At 36.8% G+C, this 15716-nt stretch overlaps 1 protein-coding gene and 1 long non-coding RNA gene across 2 annotated transcripts in view; one reads left to right on the top strand and one right to left on the bottom strand.

Annotated features, from left to right (window-relative positions):
- The first annotated feature begins 744 nt into the window (after positions 1–744).
- On the top strand, positions 745–4344 carry LOC308337864. The gene is made up of 2 exons (XR_013966345.1): positions 745–1279; positions 3319–4344. It is a non-coding gene; the product is annotated as an uncharacterized lncRNA (long non-coding RNA).
- Positions 4345–8444: 4100 nt separating this feature from the next.
- The window catches only part of GNB4 (G protein subunit beta 4), a 55307-nt gene continuing 48035 nt past the window's right edge, over positions 8445–15716 (bottom strand). Inside the window, exons 9-10 of the mRNA XM_080831407.1 lie at positions 11711–11927; positions 8445–10204 (exon numbers count right to left, since the gene is read on the bottom strand). Coding sequence (XP_080687533.1) covers positions 10098–10204; positions 11711–11927 — 324 coding nt within the window. The 3' untranslated portion in view covers positions 8445–10097. The remainder of the gene's footprint in view (positions 10205–11710; positions 11928–15716) is intronic.

Here is a 15716-nt window from a genome sequence, read left to right as displayed (position 1 = left end):
GAATGGTTAGGCTGAGGAGACCAGAATTAAAGGGAGATTAAAACTTTCAGACACAAGCTCAAAGCCTGTACTAACACAGAGCTGCAGAGAATAGAAACAATGAGGGCACACACTGGAGGATATTTGCCAAATATTTACTGAGCTCTTGTCTTATACGAGAGTTTTCATTTTATTTATATTAAGGAAGATCTTTTCTCTAATGGAGGTACCTAGACCTCCGGAAGAAATCAGCTGAGGTTACATATGTAAAAACAAAACTTTTCAAAAAAATGAAGCTTTTCATTCATTTAATCATCAAATGTTAATTGCCTACCATGTGCTAATAACTGTGCCAATATCTATGTTAACAGTGGTTGTAGGAAATAGAGATAACTTGATCTCTTTCTTAAAAGACTTTACATCCTAATGGAGTCAGCCTTGATATATTACTCAGTTAAAAAATACTCACTAAATATTGATTTAATGAAATATGAAAATAATGAAAGATTCTTATTTGTCTTGATAAATTGTCTTGATAAATAAATTCTTGTCTTGGTGAGATGGGTTGAAAATGGAGAGGAAAAAAAACTATGAGGAAGATGAATATGCATAGAATAGTTGCAGAAAAAAGTCAGTTAATCATATTCCAGAGGTATACACACCTACTAGGCATGCTCCCAGTTGCAAAAATAACATGTTTGCCAAAGCTACCATATTAACTGGCACACAAATTAAATACAATCCTTTGGTTATGGAAACATGGTTCAGTGTTGCTATGATTTAAAGTATTTTTTGTCTAAGTCACAAGCTTATGAAATTTTCTTGCCTGTGCTCAGTAATTGTTATTTCTATAGGCAAGGGACGAGTAAGGCTTATTGTGCTTCTGAAGAAATACACCCATCTTCTGCCTTTTTATAGCTTATTCATATTCACAACCGTACATTAGAGGTCAATACTGCCTGTTGAGCATTTGTCTTGAGACCAGATGAAATTAAGGCTACAAGTGCCATAGCCTCCTTCAGAACATCCTTAACAGTGTTCTTTGATATCTTATGTTTTAGGTATATTTTAAACTTACATTCTTTCTATATAAGCTTTAAATTAAAGCTTCATTCATTTTAAAAGACATTCATGACTGCTGAAAAAAAGCTTTTTTTATTTTAAGGGAAATGGCAACCACTTTTGCTCGCCTGTGCCAACAAGTTGATATTACACAAAAACATCTGGAAGAAGAAATTGCTAGATTATCCAAAGAAATAGATCAGTTGGAGAAAATACAAAACAATTCAAAGTTCTTAAGGTATTTGAATCTTTTTTCTCAATAATGTGAACATTTGTTGGTCTCGTTACTTGAGTATAATTATGTAAAATTACTAGTGAATTTGTAGTAAAACTTTTTACATTTGGTTATTTTAAATATTCCTTTTGTTTTTCATTTCAGTGAAATCTAATTTCAACAAGAAAAAGAAAATGTGAATTAAAAAATTAAAAGGAATTTTTTAGATCTTTATCTAAAACTATTAAGCCATACTAGTCCCCATTCAGAGCAGTTTTGTAATTAAAAGTGCAAGGTTTGGTTTTGTTTTTTAAGATTTATTTATTTTAGAGAGTGGGTACATGCTTGCCTACTTTTACCACCTTTACAAGTTGAGGGGCAGGGCAGAGGGAAAGAATCTTCGTGTAAACTCTGCTGAGCAGAGAGCCCAACACGGGGCTCAGTCTCAGGACCCATGAGCTCATGACCTGAGCCGAGACCAAGAAGAGCCAGACACTCAACTGATAGAGCCACCCAGGTGCCCCAAAAGTGCGAGTTTTTAGTCCTCTGTATTCAAGACCCTTAACTTCCATTTTCATTGGGGGACTGTTGGGTGTACTTAACTTTAAAGCAACAAAAGTAAACAAGACATGCTAATATGTGCCATTCTGGTTTAATATTGACTTATAGATTTTGTGGCGTCTAAGTAAAGTTTGCCTTTGGGGACTTGACCAGGAGTATGAGTGATGAGTAGTAAAAGAAACTACGTCTTGGTAGTTCCTGACTTTCACCTTTTACCCATTAGCTGGCTCACCTAACAAGTTATCATTAAGCAGCCGTTTACCAGTGCATGTGCTACATACGGTTGCTCATCCAAGAGCAGCTCACAATGTCTCCAAATTGTAGAGGCTGTCCTTGTGAGCTAAATTTTGGGAAATACATCTCAAACACTCGTAGTCAAGTCTGTCCACGATGTCTTCATCTGATCTGCAGTGACATTGTCTGATATCACTCCTCAATTTCATCATCTCTGAAAAAGACTACCGTCACTTAGACCTTAACCTCCTTATACATACAAACACAGCCAAGTAAATTTGATTTATTTCGTTCTGCCTGATTTAAGATTATCTCAAATACAGCCTTTCAAATTTAGTAAGATTATATTTAGCAGGTTTTGTGTGTGTGTGTTTGATTTAGGTAAGTTTTTTTTAGTAGTGTTTCATCTTGTTTAGAGTAAAATGTAAATGATATTATTGGCACTTACTGCAGCTTTTTGATTTTGGCCAGACTGACTTATGTATGAATAATTATGATCTGCTCATCCTTTTTCTAACAGGAAAATATAAAATAACAAATACCATAATATTTAGAATCTCCATCGTTGCTAGATTAGGATCAGTAATTCAGATAAAACTTACCTCAGGCTTCAGGAGAATCCTGAAGAAGCACATAGTGGAGTCTATAGTACATGATCTTGACAATATGCACCCAGCAACAGTACAAGACCAAGAGAAAAGAGAAACTCATTCAAGTATGTGTGTGCCCTGGCATAGTATGAGAATGGGAGACACAATCTGTGTTCCTCTGTCAGTGTTCCTGTTTTCCTCTTTTTAGGGTACTTAGCTGTATCAGGTATAATCCTAGTATTAAAAAAACCCAAACTTTTGGTATACCATGGTCCTTTGACATCTGACAGCTACTTTATGTATATATAAAACCAGTTATTCTACACTTTATGCTTAACTTAAAGGGAATTCAGAGACAGTTACGACTCTGTGACTTTGGATATAACTCCCATGTAAGGTAGTAGGAGTCCTTTGTCTCTTATGCTTTTCATTCTTAAGCTTTTGGTTTTCATCTCAGTGTACCTTTTTCAAGTTCTGTACATTGGATTCTGTGTTTACAGCAAAGTAATAGCATATATACATACTCTTAAAAGGTTGGTAATAGTTTAATCTGCATTCAGATAAATGTAGCAACACCTGACTAGTGGTTTTCTTCTTAAGACTGGATGGAATGCACTTTTTTTTCTCACTGGCCTTTATGATAATTAGATTGGTTTTTTATTCATTTTTCTAAATTAGAAATAAAGCTGTTCAACTTGAAAATGAACTGGAGAATTTTACTAAGCAGTTTCTACATTCAAGCAATGAAGAAGAATCTTAACAGTAGAGATTGCTTTGGTGATCATCATAGGAGAAAATGGAACTTGGAAGATTGGGACAGTTCTTTATGAAATGACTTTAAAATATGAATTATACTAACTGTACCTAAATAGCAAATCCTTGTGTAGATTCTGGTAATTATCTATCTCAGGGTGTTTGCATTTCTGAAGAGTGTTGTGATGTATTTTTAATTTTAATTTTGGGTAAAGAAAGGCTAAACTGTGTTAAAAATGATGAATTAGTTAAAAGCAACAGAACCAACTATGTGACCCCTGAGGGGTGGGGCCTTGTTCTTAATTAGGGCTCTCTTTGTTTTTGATTCTGAAAAACTCTGCTTCCTGGCATCCAGGAGTTAGAGAATGCTCCTTTCATCTTTTCTCAAAACTAATTTTTGATGCCCACCTTAATGGGAATAGTCATTTGTTTTTGTTGTTTTATAAACTGTATTGCTCTATCAAGGAGGAGTGTGGAATGTTCTTGAGTGTATTGTTGATGCAAGTTACAATCACTTTTGCCATCCTGGCAGGTATGTAAACCACTAATATACTGTTTTTACTTCTCTTTTTCCATTAAAACTGATGTAAAATAGTATAAAGGTTTGTTACTATAAAGTCTCTTAAAAAAGAATCTGGGTCTGAATAAATAGTTGCCTGATCTGTTTCTAAAGAAATATTTTCTGCTTCAGCTATGATTATGGCAAGAAAACCTTTCTATCTCAGTTTTAGGAATAAAGTTTGAAGTGATAAAAATAGCCAAAGATAAGGGAGCTCTGAATTTTCAGTGGTTACGGTCATGTACAAATGCTGTTCTTCAGAAGGTTTTCACCAAGGATACTGCTGGGCTGTCCCCCTGGGTGGCCTTTACTTTTATTTAATTGTATGAATTTGCCAGGGCACTGTTTATATTATTTTAATTTCTAACTTAATGAAATGTTCATGAGTTCGAGTACTGTGTCTGTGTCTGTGTAAAAACTAATAGAAACGTATATGGAAACATACAAAATGGCGTTCTGGGGCTTTGCTATGCAAAATGTAGTCTTGAGGATCACCAAAGCACCAGCATCTAGGTGCTTGTTAGATGCATCATGACAGTGCATTTGGCCGGGGATGATTTCTGCTTTTCCACAGAGGGCTAACATGTTAGGCTCTTTTATCCTTAATATTTCCTTTCTTGTGCCTTTAAGGCTCCCGGATGCTACTCAGTCGTTTTGGTGCAGCACTATGTTCCAGGATATTTTAAGGAGAAAATAACATTACTTAGGTCACAGAAGCCTTTCAAAAATGTATTTTTATGCAGATCAGATACTAGGATGCAGTATTAAAATCCAAGTACTACTTTATAGCATTCGTTGTTGTTTTATAACCAAAAAATAGCACAAGCTACCAACAAATGTAGCAGCTGCCCCATGAAAAACTGATGTCTAAGACTGGGTACTACTAACTTAGGTTACAAGTTCAAGACTTTAATCTTTATAGGAAAGTACTTGAACTTTTTGAAAGAGCATAGTGGTTTGGTATCACCTCCTTAGTAATAGTACAGTGGCTGTCAGAGTTTGGTCCCTGGATTAACTGTATTATCACTTGTGTGAACTTTTGAGAAGAGCATATTGCAGGGTCTCCTCCATACCTACTGAATCCAGTAGTGTTTGGGAACCAGCAGTCTGTTTTCACGTGCCCTCCAGGTGATCCCAGTGCATGCTCAAGTTGGAACTACCAGAATACCAGTTCTGTAATAGGAAGTTACAGTTAAGTTCTCCATCACCAGGTTGAATGTAGTTCCACCTGATCAAGTGTGAAAATGCATGAATGTTGGAAATGGAACACTGAAGTAATGAAACCCAACCTTTATGCCCGGAGATATGTGCACCTCTGACTAAGCCCATGAATTATACAGGAAATATGTAAATTCACAGCTGTAGTTCAAAGTTGTTGCACATACTTGGTTTACTCTGTATGTTTGCAGGATTATTTATAACTTTGTATAGCCTTAAACTTTTTATAGAACTACATTTTTATAAGTATGCAAGGTGAAAATAAAACTTGTTTGCCTGATAGTTGATAAATGTAGCATTTATGCTGGCAGTGAGTTTTAATCTTCATGTAGTAGACTGGCCCATGCACCTGCCCAAGAAAAGAGGCTCCCTCATTTCATTCTCCTGGGCAAGAAAAGAGTTCCCCCAATGCATTCTTGAAGGACAAAGAAATGAAAGCAGTAACTTTGTAGCCTTTTAACAGTAGGTAGCATTCACAGTGGTGAGGAGGAGGTTAAGGAAAGGAAAAAGGGCCGAGCATGAAATACCAGGCTTGGAGTTTACTTCTGAGGCTTAATTTTTAGTGTGATTAAGATATTATTTATTCATTTCAGAGAGTGAGAGACAGCACAAGTGGGGGGCGCTGGCACAGAGGAAGAAGCAGGCTCTTCACGGAGCAGGGAGCCTGAAGCGGGGCTTAATCCCAGAACCCTGGGATCATGCCCTGAGCTGAAGGCAGACACTTAACTGAGCTACCCGGGCACCTATTTTAGTGTGATTTTTAAAATTAAAACGTAATACATGAAATCTGGTTAAAAGCACTTTATTGATTACAATATCAGTTCACAGCAACATTTCACAGAGCTACTGTACAAATAAAGTAATGAATCATTGTGCAAGAAAGATCCAAGAATACTATTAAGTCATGGTACAAGTCCATAGTTTGGTTTAAAGCTTTTATAAGAGCTTTAATCTACTACGTTCACCTTGCCCATAGTCATATTACTGACATTCAAAGTCAATTGGCTACAAGTTTGTAGAAACCACTGTAGGTGAAGAAAAACATTTTAATCAGCTTTAAAAACCCACTTCTATGTGGATGCCTTTGGATAAGAATATGTGAATCCAAGTGTTCAGATGCTTTCAAAACAAATAGAATAGAGCACCATTGTGTAAAAAACAAAAAGGCTTGAAATGTCTACCAAGTTATCACTGAAGTTCAATTAAAAAATAAATACTACATGATGTAAGATTTTGTTGGGAACACTTAACACCAGTTGAAACACAAAACCAGCTTTTTCATGATGCTGCATTATAACTATTTTATAGGATTTTATAGGATCAGTAATTGGATTTAGGAAAAAAGAGGCAATTTTATCAACATGCAAACAAATCTAAATACAAGGTGTACCATCAATCTGTGACTAAAACTTTTAAAAGATACACTGCTAGCTTAGACATTCAACTACGAACCATTTTAATGAGTACCTATTTTAAGATATACCACAGAATTTAAGGCAACTCAAAATGAGGAGGAAAAACTAGTAAATATGAAACATAATTCACCTAAACAGTCTTAATTTAAAATACTAATTTTTTTTCATTGTGCTACTCTTTCTCACAAGAAAGATGGTCGAACCTTGCGGGTGCTTTAAAAAATTCTAACAGGAGATAAGACAGTTTAAAATTTTGCTTTCCACAATGGCTAAAGGGAAGTTTGAAGCTGAACACAGTACTTGATTTAAAGGCAGACATTTTTAAGCCTGACTTATAAACCCTCAAGATTCTAGAGAGAATACTGTGAAAATGATAGGCCCATTTCTAAGATTGATTAATCAGTTTCTGTAAGTTTAAACATCAACAGATAAGCCACAGGTATTCACCTGCCTTGTAATTTAAAATGTGAACATTCAACAGTAACCAAAGCATAAATTTCCCTGAATGTTGTCACTTTTAGAAAGGCTAAAATTATTAAATCTAAGACTTCGATAGTGTTGGAGAAGGTTAGTTATAATACTGGCACAGTATATTTTAGCAATAAAAATTTCACTGTCACCTGGAGAAGGCAAGATCCGTTTCTCTTAACAGGTTAACTTTAAGACTGCCGAACACATTCCAGAAGCACCTATATCTGTATGTCTAGGATACTAGTTCACTCTCATGCAGTAGCAGTTCAGCTGAGTCTACATTAAAATGAGAATGGCCTATTAGACTCTTAAAATTGAAATATTAAACCCAAACTTTTGCATCTGTGAAGATGAACTCTGTGGTGTGCATGGAAACATGGGATCAACCTAGAAAAATCTGAGGGAGGGAGGGAAGGATGGACCTTGGATATTCAGTCTAAACCTCTAATACAGGTGCCAAAACTGAGGACTGCCTGCCCATCAAGGTGGAGAGGTCTTTGCTACCAGCTTTTGGGATGATCTGCTGAACCACATGGCAATCATTATCACTCTTTTTAAAAAAGAGTATGTTCTCTTAAATTATTCTTGCTAGATCTGGGGAAAAAAGCACTTTCTGCGATGATTAATCTATAAATAAACATGCTGAGGCATATTATGTTAAAATGTTTCTTATAAGGTAAAAGAAAACAGGCACCAGATAAATGCAACAATCTTGATGCAAATTCTTCAAAACTGTAGAGTAATACTGTATTACTCTTACCGGTTACAAGTCTTATGCACAACACTTGAGACTATCAGCTGAACTCAAACTGCAAGTAAATAAATATATCTAGCAATTGGAACCTATATTACTGGAGAGCAAAGGTTTAGCTAGTAAGTTAATGTGGTAATATGGTCACCATTTGGTCATGTGTATAAATAGCACAATAGTGATTGGGTCTTAGTTGCCTAGTACACATTTAATTATGGGAACAGCTTTTAAGCTTATCTACAAAGACTAACTCTTTCTATCAACATGCTTAAGACCATGGAATTCTTATAGTCTGTGCCCCTCTGGCAAAAGTATCTTGTTGCTAGAGAAACTTTCAAGGTAGAGGAGATGCTCTCATATGTATACTATATATATATATATATATATATATGGCTATTTTGCACATGGCAGAAGGGCTTTCTTACAGGAATTTGGAATGAACTGCTGAACTACATGGCAAACCCTCACCTTTTTGGGAAATGAATACGTTCCTTTAAAATATTCTTGCCTTACCTTAAAGAGCTATTCTTTATGAAATGACAGTCCACAAACATTAATTGCAAAAAAAGTTCATAGAAATCTTATGTGTTTATAAATATACATTCATGCCTGCCATCTAAAATAGTCTTTTTTTTTTGGTCCTATATCTTACTCTTCCTTTATCCGTTTTCTTTTTATCATTATCAGCTGATCTTAAAACTGAACAGACTTCATTATAGTTGATGCACTTACTAGCATGTTCACAATATAAAAATGAAAATTCACAAGTAAAATTTGGGGAGCATTTAGATTAGGGTTACATATGATCAAAATTTGAAACACATGGTTTACTAAATTACAAAAGTAATGCACTTCTGTATAAGAATAATCCATGACCTCATCAATCAAGACTAATAATCTTGTATTATCAATCATTTAGCTTTAGTTATAGGGGAAAAGTATCTTTGTTTAAATTGAGGGGGGCATTCTAGTAATAGACACATTATATCATTGACAAGTAGGAATTGCTTAGGAAAATACTAAGCAATCTTCCTCTGACTCCTTTAAGGACTGCTCCTGGAATTTTTCTTGTGGCTTTAAAGTGGAGTCACTTGGGTCACTTGGGTCTAAGTATTCCTTTTGGCAAAATCACTTAGAAACCATTTTTTTGTGCCAACAGAAAAATCACAGAAGAGCGAAAAGTCTGAATGTTTCCTTTTTTAAATTTAAGTCACGATAATATGAAATCTGAATTGATATAAACTGAACACAAACTCATAAAGCCACCTTGCTACACAACTGGAACTAATCAAGTCTAGTGACTGGTTAGATTTTAACACTTCTTTCAACAACATAATGCCATCACACTGTATTTCCCATCTACATGTCTATCAACAGAGAATACTGGACAAAATTCTTCAGATACAAGGAAAACCCAAATGTTAATCTGAAATAATGAGGGTAACCTACAAACTCAGTTTTAGAATATGAAATCACTAGGAAAGCTCTGCTCTTTAGAGAGCTACTCAAAGTGTCATTAGATCATAACCAGATTTTTTAAATGTTTAAACTTTTTTTATGCAATCACTGCTAACTATTTAGAATAAGAATAATAAGAATTTCTTGTGTACGTCTAAATTTTCAGAATGATATCTTGATTCCCTGGCCTTCAGATTATCTCCCCTCCAAGGACTGAAAATGAGCACTCACTTAAATTCACAGGATGGCAGAAAGATACACCAGAAACTAATGATATTCAACAGGGACTGCCCTCAGAGGTATCTAGGCCTGCTAGCATTCTTAAACATTAGGCAATCAGGAGCTAAAAGGTCAGAAATCAAGGAGACTTTCTTCAAACGTAAGTACACATACATATGGGATCACTTCCATCGCTTACAGTGCCTACTTCCTCCGTTACAAAACTCAAAAATGTGATGTTTCTTATGTATAGAAAGTTAAAAATATAAGTCTTAAAAAACGCAAACAATCAAACATGATAAACCGCTATAATGTGAACATTCTGTCCTACACAAAGAAAATAAAGAATTTCGAGTACAAGCAAAAATTCATCAAGGTTCAATTAGCTTAATTCCTCAAATTAATGCACTGGTCCTTTCGATCTCAGCAAGCACCCTTGCCTTTCTTTTTTCCCCCACTTGTTTTGTAGTTTACTGAAATCTTTTTGTATATAACAATCTCAATAGAAAAATCTTCACCTGCAAATATAAGGTAGAATTTTCTTCTCACAGCGATAGGCTGTAGCACTGATTTCTCCAGATAGCAACGGAGAACAGAAAACATGTATGCACTATTAATTCCAGATTCTAAGAAAACTGTCCCAAGAGCCTGTTGCCACAGCCATGCCATCATCTGTTACACCTAAACAGCTGACACGGTTATCATGACCAGCAAGAACACCTGAAAAGCAGAAGTTTAGTAAAAAGTTAACAAGAGCCAACTTTCAGAATTAAACAAGTATGTGCATAAAAGATTTAGAAGGGTATTTAAAACCCAGATGGGGAGCCTGGGTGCGAGGGGTAAGCTAGGTAACTGCAAGGAAAATGAGAATCGTAAAGATCTACAAGAAAACTTGGAATATATCAAATTCAAGAATTACTTTTTTTTTTTAATAAACTCTGAGTTTGCAGTATCTCTCTATAATGAAGCAAAATCACGTTCACCCAACCGTAGGAACATAACCTCATCTAACTCTTAATACCTCTGTACCCCCTCCGGCACAGCAATGTTTGGCAACAGGCAAATGTACAATCATGGGCTGAAGTAACAAAAAATGAGCCCTGTGACTAAATACTCCAAGTCACATTGGAAAGGAAAATGAATTAGCAATTCGCAAGTCGCCATTCAATTTTTACCGTTAGAGTATCCAGTTGGGCCAACGAAACCAGCTGTAAGCAAAGCGAAACTAACTCAAGCATATGCTAAATTATGGGAAACAAACACATTCTGATATTGTTATGGATACTAACTGATTCAATCCAGGCAAAACGCCTAATACCTCTTTAAACAAAAGTCCTAATTGTGTAAACACTGACTGATGTTCTAAATAAAATCCACTCTATGTGGGAAACATTAGAAGACAGGAAGGATGCAGCTGTAGCGCGAGGAGAAATGTTAAAGCTGAGCCTTCAACAGAGAATGCCAAGAAGTTTAAAAAAAAAAAAAAAAAGTCAATGATTCATTCAAATCGTTGTTTTAAAACTTCCAGTCTCTGTTGAGTGTTCAGCTTTAACATCTCTGCTGCTGCTCCTAATAAACCATGTGGGAGTGCACACACGCACACAAACGGAGTGCTAGCTAGAAAGACGTGTTATTTAAAGATACGGAAGTACATACTTAGCTACCTTTGGGAACAGGAAATAGCAGCTGGGGCCAGAGGGCTGCTGCTTTGGTAATAAGCCATGTACCTGTTTGATTCCTTATGCATCATACTGATTGTAAGAAATACTTAAAATCACTCTGTGTAAGGTGTTATTCATGACAGTCTACAGTGGGACCTGATACACTCACTAATATTCTGGAGGCCACAGGGGAGAAGTCAGAGCATGGGGCTAAGGGAAGAGTGGGCCTGTGTCCCGTCCCAGACAAGATCCGCTCCAGAAGGAAGAGGATTCATAGCAGTTACAGGGCCTCCTGTCAGGTGAGAAGAAACTGTAATCTAGCAAAGTCCACAATGAATCAGATTCACTGTTCATCTTCAGAGCAAAACTTACCAAACAAGATATTCTAGAACTAGATGTTACTACTCTTTACAAAACGGGAACATCACTAGGGACCAGGAATGAGAGCTGCCAGGGTGCCATTCCCCATGGCTCCGTAGCATCCGGGAGGCCTGGAGAACCACCCGACAGGAACCTCTCCCTGTTTCCTGACAAAATCCAAACCTACTGAAACTTCTTTACCAACCTGCACGATCTCCTTTTAGCGTGTCCCACACGTTACAGTTGAAGTCATCATAACCAGCTAACAGGAGGCGCCCGCTTTTTGAGAAGGCTACGGAAGTGATCCCACAGATGATATTGTCATGAGAATACAGCAGTAACTCCTGGTCTGCACGGAGGTCAAAGAGCCGGCACGTGGCATCATCAGAGCCAGTGGCAAAGGCATATCCGTTTGGGAAAAACTAGAAAGCAAAGGAACAGACATTTATTCCCCAGAAGTATACAAAATCCACATGAGGCAGTGTGATAATACCTAAATTTGAACTCCATCTTGGCTTCTTCCAGGTAAGAAATGTCGGGCCCTGAAAATTCTTAAACACTTTTGGCCCTCAGTTTCAGAGTGCTGGTTAGGACTGAATGAACTAACATTCAAGGTCTGTGGTTCAGCACACAGCAAGTACGCAGTAAAGACTGGCTCTGTTCCTCCATGCAGCTTATTAAAAGATTTAAATCAGACAGTACCGTTTATAGAATTTATATGTGCAGCCTTAAACATTCCAAAGTCCCATCATGAAAAATAAACAGGAAAGATTTTACAAAAGAGAACATAAATCAGCCTAGTTAGGCTAGGTATAAACTTAAGGTCGTAGTAAACTATGCATTACTAGTTTGTGAATCCCCTTTTCTGAGAACCTAGCAGAACACTGATTTTTTTTTTTAATAAAACAAAGACTTTTTTTTTTTTCATGTATCTGTTGGTCATCTGTGTATCTGTATTTTTTTTGTGAACTGATTTTTCACGACCTTTGCTTATTTTTACTATGCTGTTAGTACTTGCTGATTTGTAGGAATAAGATGAATACAAATTTTATTTTTGCACATTTTACTTTTTTATAGTTTCTTTTAAAAATATAAAATTTCATTTTTATGTAACCAAATTTATCTTCTCATTTGAGATTTCTTCCATTGTTTTATGAATACAGTCCTTTCTCAGGCTTATTAGCTGATGTTCAATTGTATCTTTTTCTAATTTTTTAAAGTAATTTCATTTTTTACATCTTAGTTTTTATCTATCCAGGATTTATTTGATATACCAGCATTCAGTATAAGGATCTAACTTAATTTTCTTAATAGTCAAGTAACTGTTCCAACTGTTAATTAAATAATCATTTTACTGATTTTGTTGTTACATCTTTAATTCACTGAACTCTTGTGTACTCACAAAAATGTTAGTTTTGTCTCTCCTTTCTTGTACCTGTACCACACTTTTAAAAAAATCCTAGGGATGGGACGCCTGGGTGGCTCAGTTGGTTGGGCGGCTGCCTTCGGCTCGGGTCATGATCCCAGCGTCTGGGATCGAGTCCCACATCGGGCTCCTTGCTCAGCGGGGAGCCTGCTTCTCTCTCTGCCTCTGCCTGCCACTCTGTCTGCCTGTGCTCACTCTCTCTGACAAAAAAAAAAAATCCTAGGGGTGCCTGGGTGGCTCAGTGGGTTAAAGCCTCTGCCTTCAGCTCAGGTCATGATCCCAGGGTCCTGGGATCGAGTCCCGCATCAGGCTCTCTGCTCAGCAGGGAGCCTGCTTCTCTGTCTCTCTCCGCCGGCCTCTCTGCCTACTTGTGATCTCTGTCCGTCAAATAAATAAATAAAATCTTAAAACAAATAAATAAAATAAAAAATCCTAAGTTAACAGTAAATTTTTCTATCTGGCATGGCAAAATACTCATGGTACTCTGATTCAAATCAGTCTGTTTTCTCCTCCCCGCCCCGTACTTCAATTTCACAGACATCTGATCAAGTTTCTTCTCTTCACATTCCCCTGACTTATCTCAAAAAAAAAAAAAAAAAAAAAAAAAAAAAGATCCGCTTGGGTTTTTTTGAGGGAGAGGGAGAGAATCCCAGCAGACTCTCCTGGACACAGGGCTCCATCTCATGACCCTGAGTCACAACCTGAGCTGAAAACAAGAGTCGGACACTTGACGGACTGCACCACCCAGCCACCCCTCCACTTGGGTTTTGATTCAAATGTATTAAGCCTAAAAATTAGTTTGAGGGATAAATGATTAGCTTACAACATGCAGTCTTTTTATTCAGGAAGATGGTACTTTTTCAAAGATTCTGTTTTTTAATTTAGAAAAAGAGAACATAAGAGTTGGTAGGGGGAGAGAGGGAGAGAGTCCTAAGCAGGCTCCAGGCCCAGCACGGAGCCCCAGGTGGGGCTCCATCTCACGACCCAAGCTGAAATCAAGAGCTGATGCTTAACTAAGCCACCCAGGGACCCCCCAATTATTAAGTAATCTCTATACCCAAAACACAGGGCTTGAACTTAGAAGCCCAAGATTAAAAGTCACATGTTCCACTGACTGAGCCAGCAGGTATCCAGGGAATACGGAATTACAAAAAAAAAAAAAAAAAAAAGGTTTCAACAAAATTTTATGATTATAAAGACTCTACACATTTCTCATTAAATGTATGCCTCTTTCCTAATTTCTGTTGCTATTCCCAATAGGATTTTCTTCCTTTCCATTTTCTGCCTGGTTATTATTGGTATATGTAAGAAAGTTACTGATTTTAAAATAGTTTCTGTCACCCAGAAAATACACTGAAATCTGGGATATCTAGAGAGCCAGACCGTATCACCTGCAAATAATGGGGTTTTTTTTACTTTCTAATTCAGCTTTTATTTCCATTTTGGGTCCAACTATACCAGCTGGACGTTTCAGAACCATTTAAATAATGGTGATGGTATTATCATCTTGTTACTTAATACAAGTAACAAGCCTCCAGTGTTTTCACTGTTATCCACGTGTTATCCACGCTCAGGATGATGGTGGAAGAAGGCAGTGGTAACAAGGGAACAGATTCTCAGAAATGCAAGTACTTCTTATTTTAATGCTTTTAGTTTGGTTCAAGCCTGGTCCCAGTGGAGATGGTTTTTCAAACCTTTCTGAAACCTTTTTTCAAACCTTTTCAAGTTCCCAAAAGACATAAGGAACCCCTAGCCATAATTTCCTCTATCTACCAAGGATCCAAATCATTAGTCCTCCCAGGCTACAGAGTAGTTTAGAAAGAAGGTCCTTAAGCAAGTGAAAGGCTTCACCAAACCCTTACCGCCTACCTAGAGGCTAATGATTTTGACCACTTTCTTCCATCCTAACAGGCAGCAAGATACTCTCCATTGTTCCTTTGCAGGAAGTCCAACAATACCATTTACATGCATTTATCAGCATGTATGGGGTTAAACCTGTTCTCTACCACGGACCAAAACAGAAGCTATAATACAGTAAAGGACACCTAGCACGGACACCCAAACAAGATCACCCCTTTCAGCTCAGTGTATGGGGCACAGCACGCCAGTTTATGTTCAAGACACAGGATGTTTTGTATAGGATTGTCCCCATTTATGCCCTTCTCCTAGGCAAAACTGGTAACAGCAGTCTCTCACACTCAAAATTTCACATTTCCTAGGCTGGATGATAGAAGCTCACGTTACCAATATAATGAACTAGTTTTAACTGGGAGCTTAGGATGGCCCCCAGAACTACAGGAAATACTTAAATATATTTTAAATCTGCCAGATACATTTAAAGAAAAGTCTGTGTGATGTTGGCTGTTCATTTAGTTGGGTTTCTTTGGGTTTGCAATATAACCTTTACTATTCTTAATTTTATGTATCTGCAATATTTACCCTTCTTAAGTTTACCAGAGATTTAGGGAGTTGAGTCCCTAATTAGGGACCTGAGTATTTGAGATTAGGGAGTTGAGTATTTGAATTTTTAAATTTTCTAACAGTTTTCTATTATAAGATTTTCTAAATATTTGTTCATTCAACAAATATTCATTAAGTACCTACAGTATCATGCACAGTTCTAAATGCTGGTCTGGAGATCTATGGAAGTCAACAAAACTGACAAAAACCTTTGTCTCCATAGAGCTTATATTCTTGTGAAGTAGACCATAAACATGAAAAGCAAATAAAAAATAAGCATGTTAGATCATGATAAATACTGAGGGGAAAAAAAGCCAGAAAAGGG

The sequence above is a fragment of the Martes martes genome, assembly GCF_963455335.1.
Source record: "Martes martes genome assembly, contig: scaffold_165, whole genome shotgun sequence".
Lineage (NCBI taxonomy): Eukaryota > Metazoa > Chordata > Mammalia > Carnivora > Mustelidae > Martes > Martes martes.
This window is presented reverse-complemented; position numbering and strand designations above follow the sequence as displayed.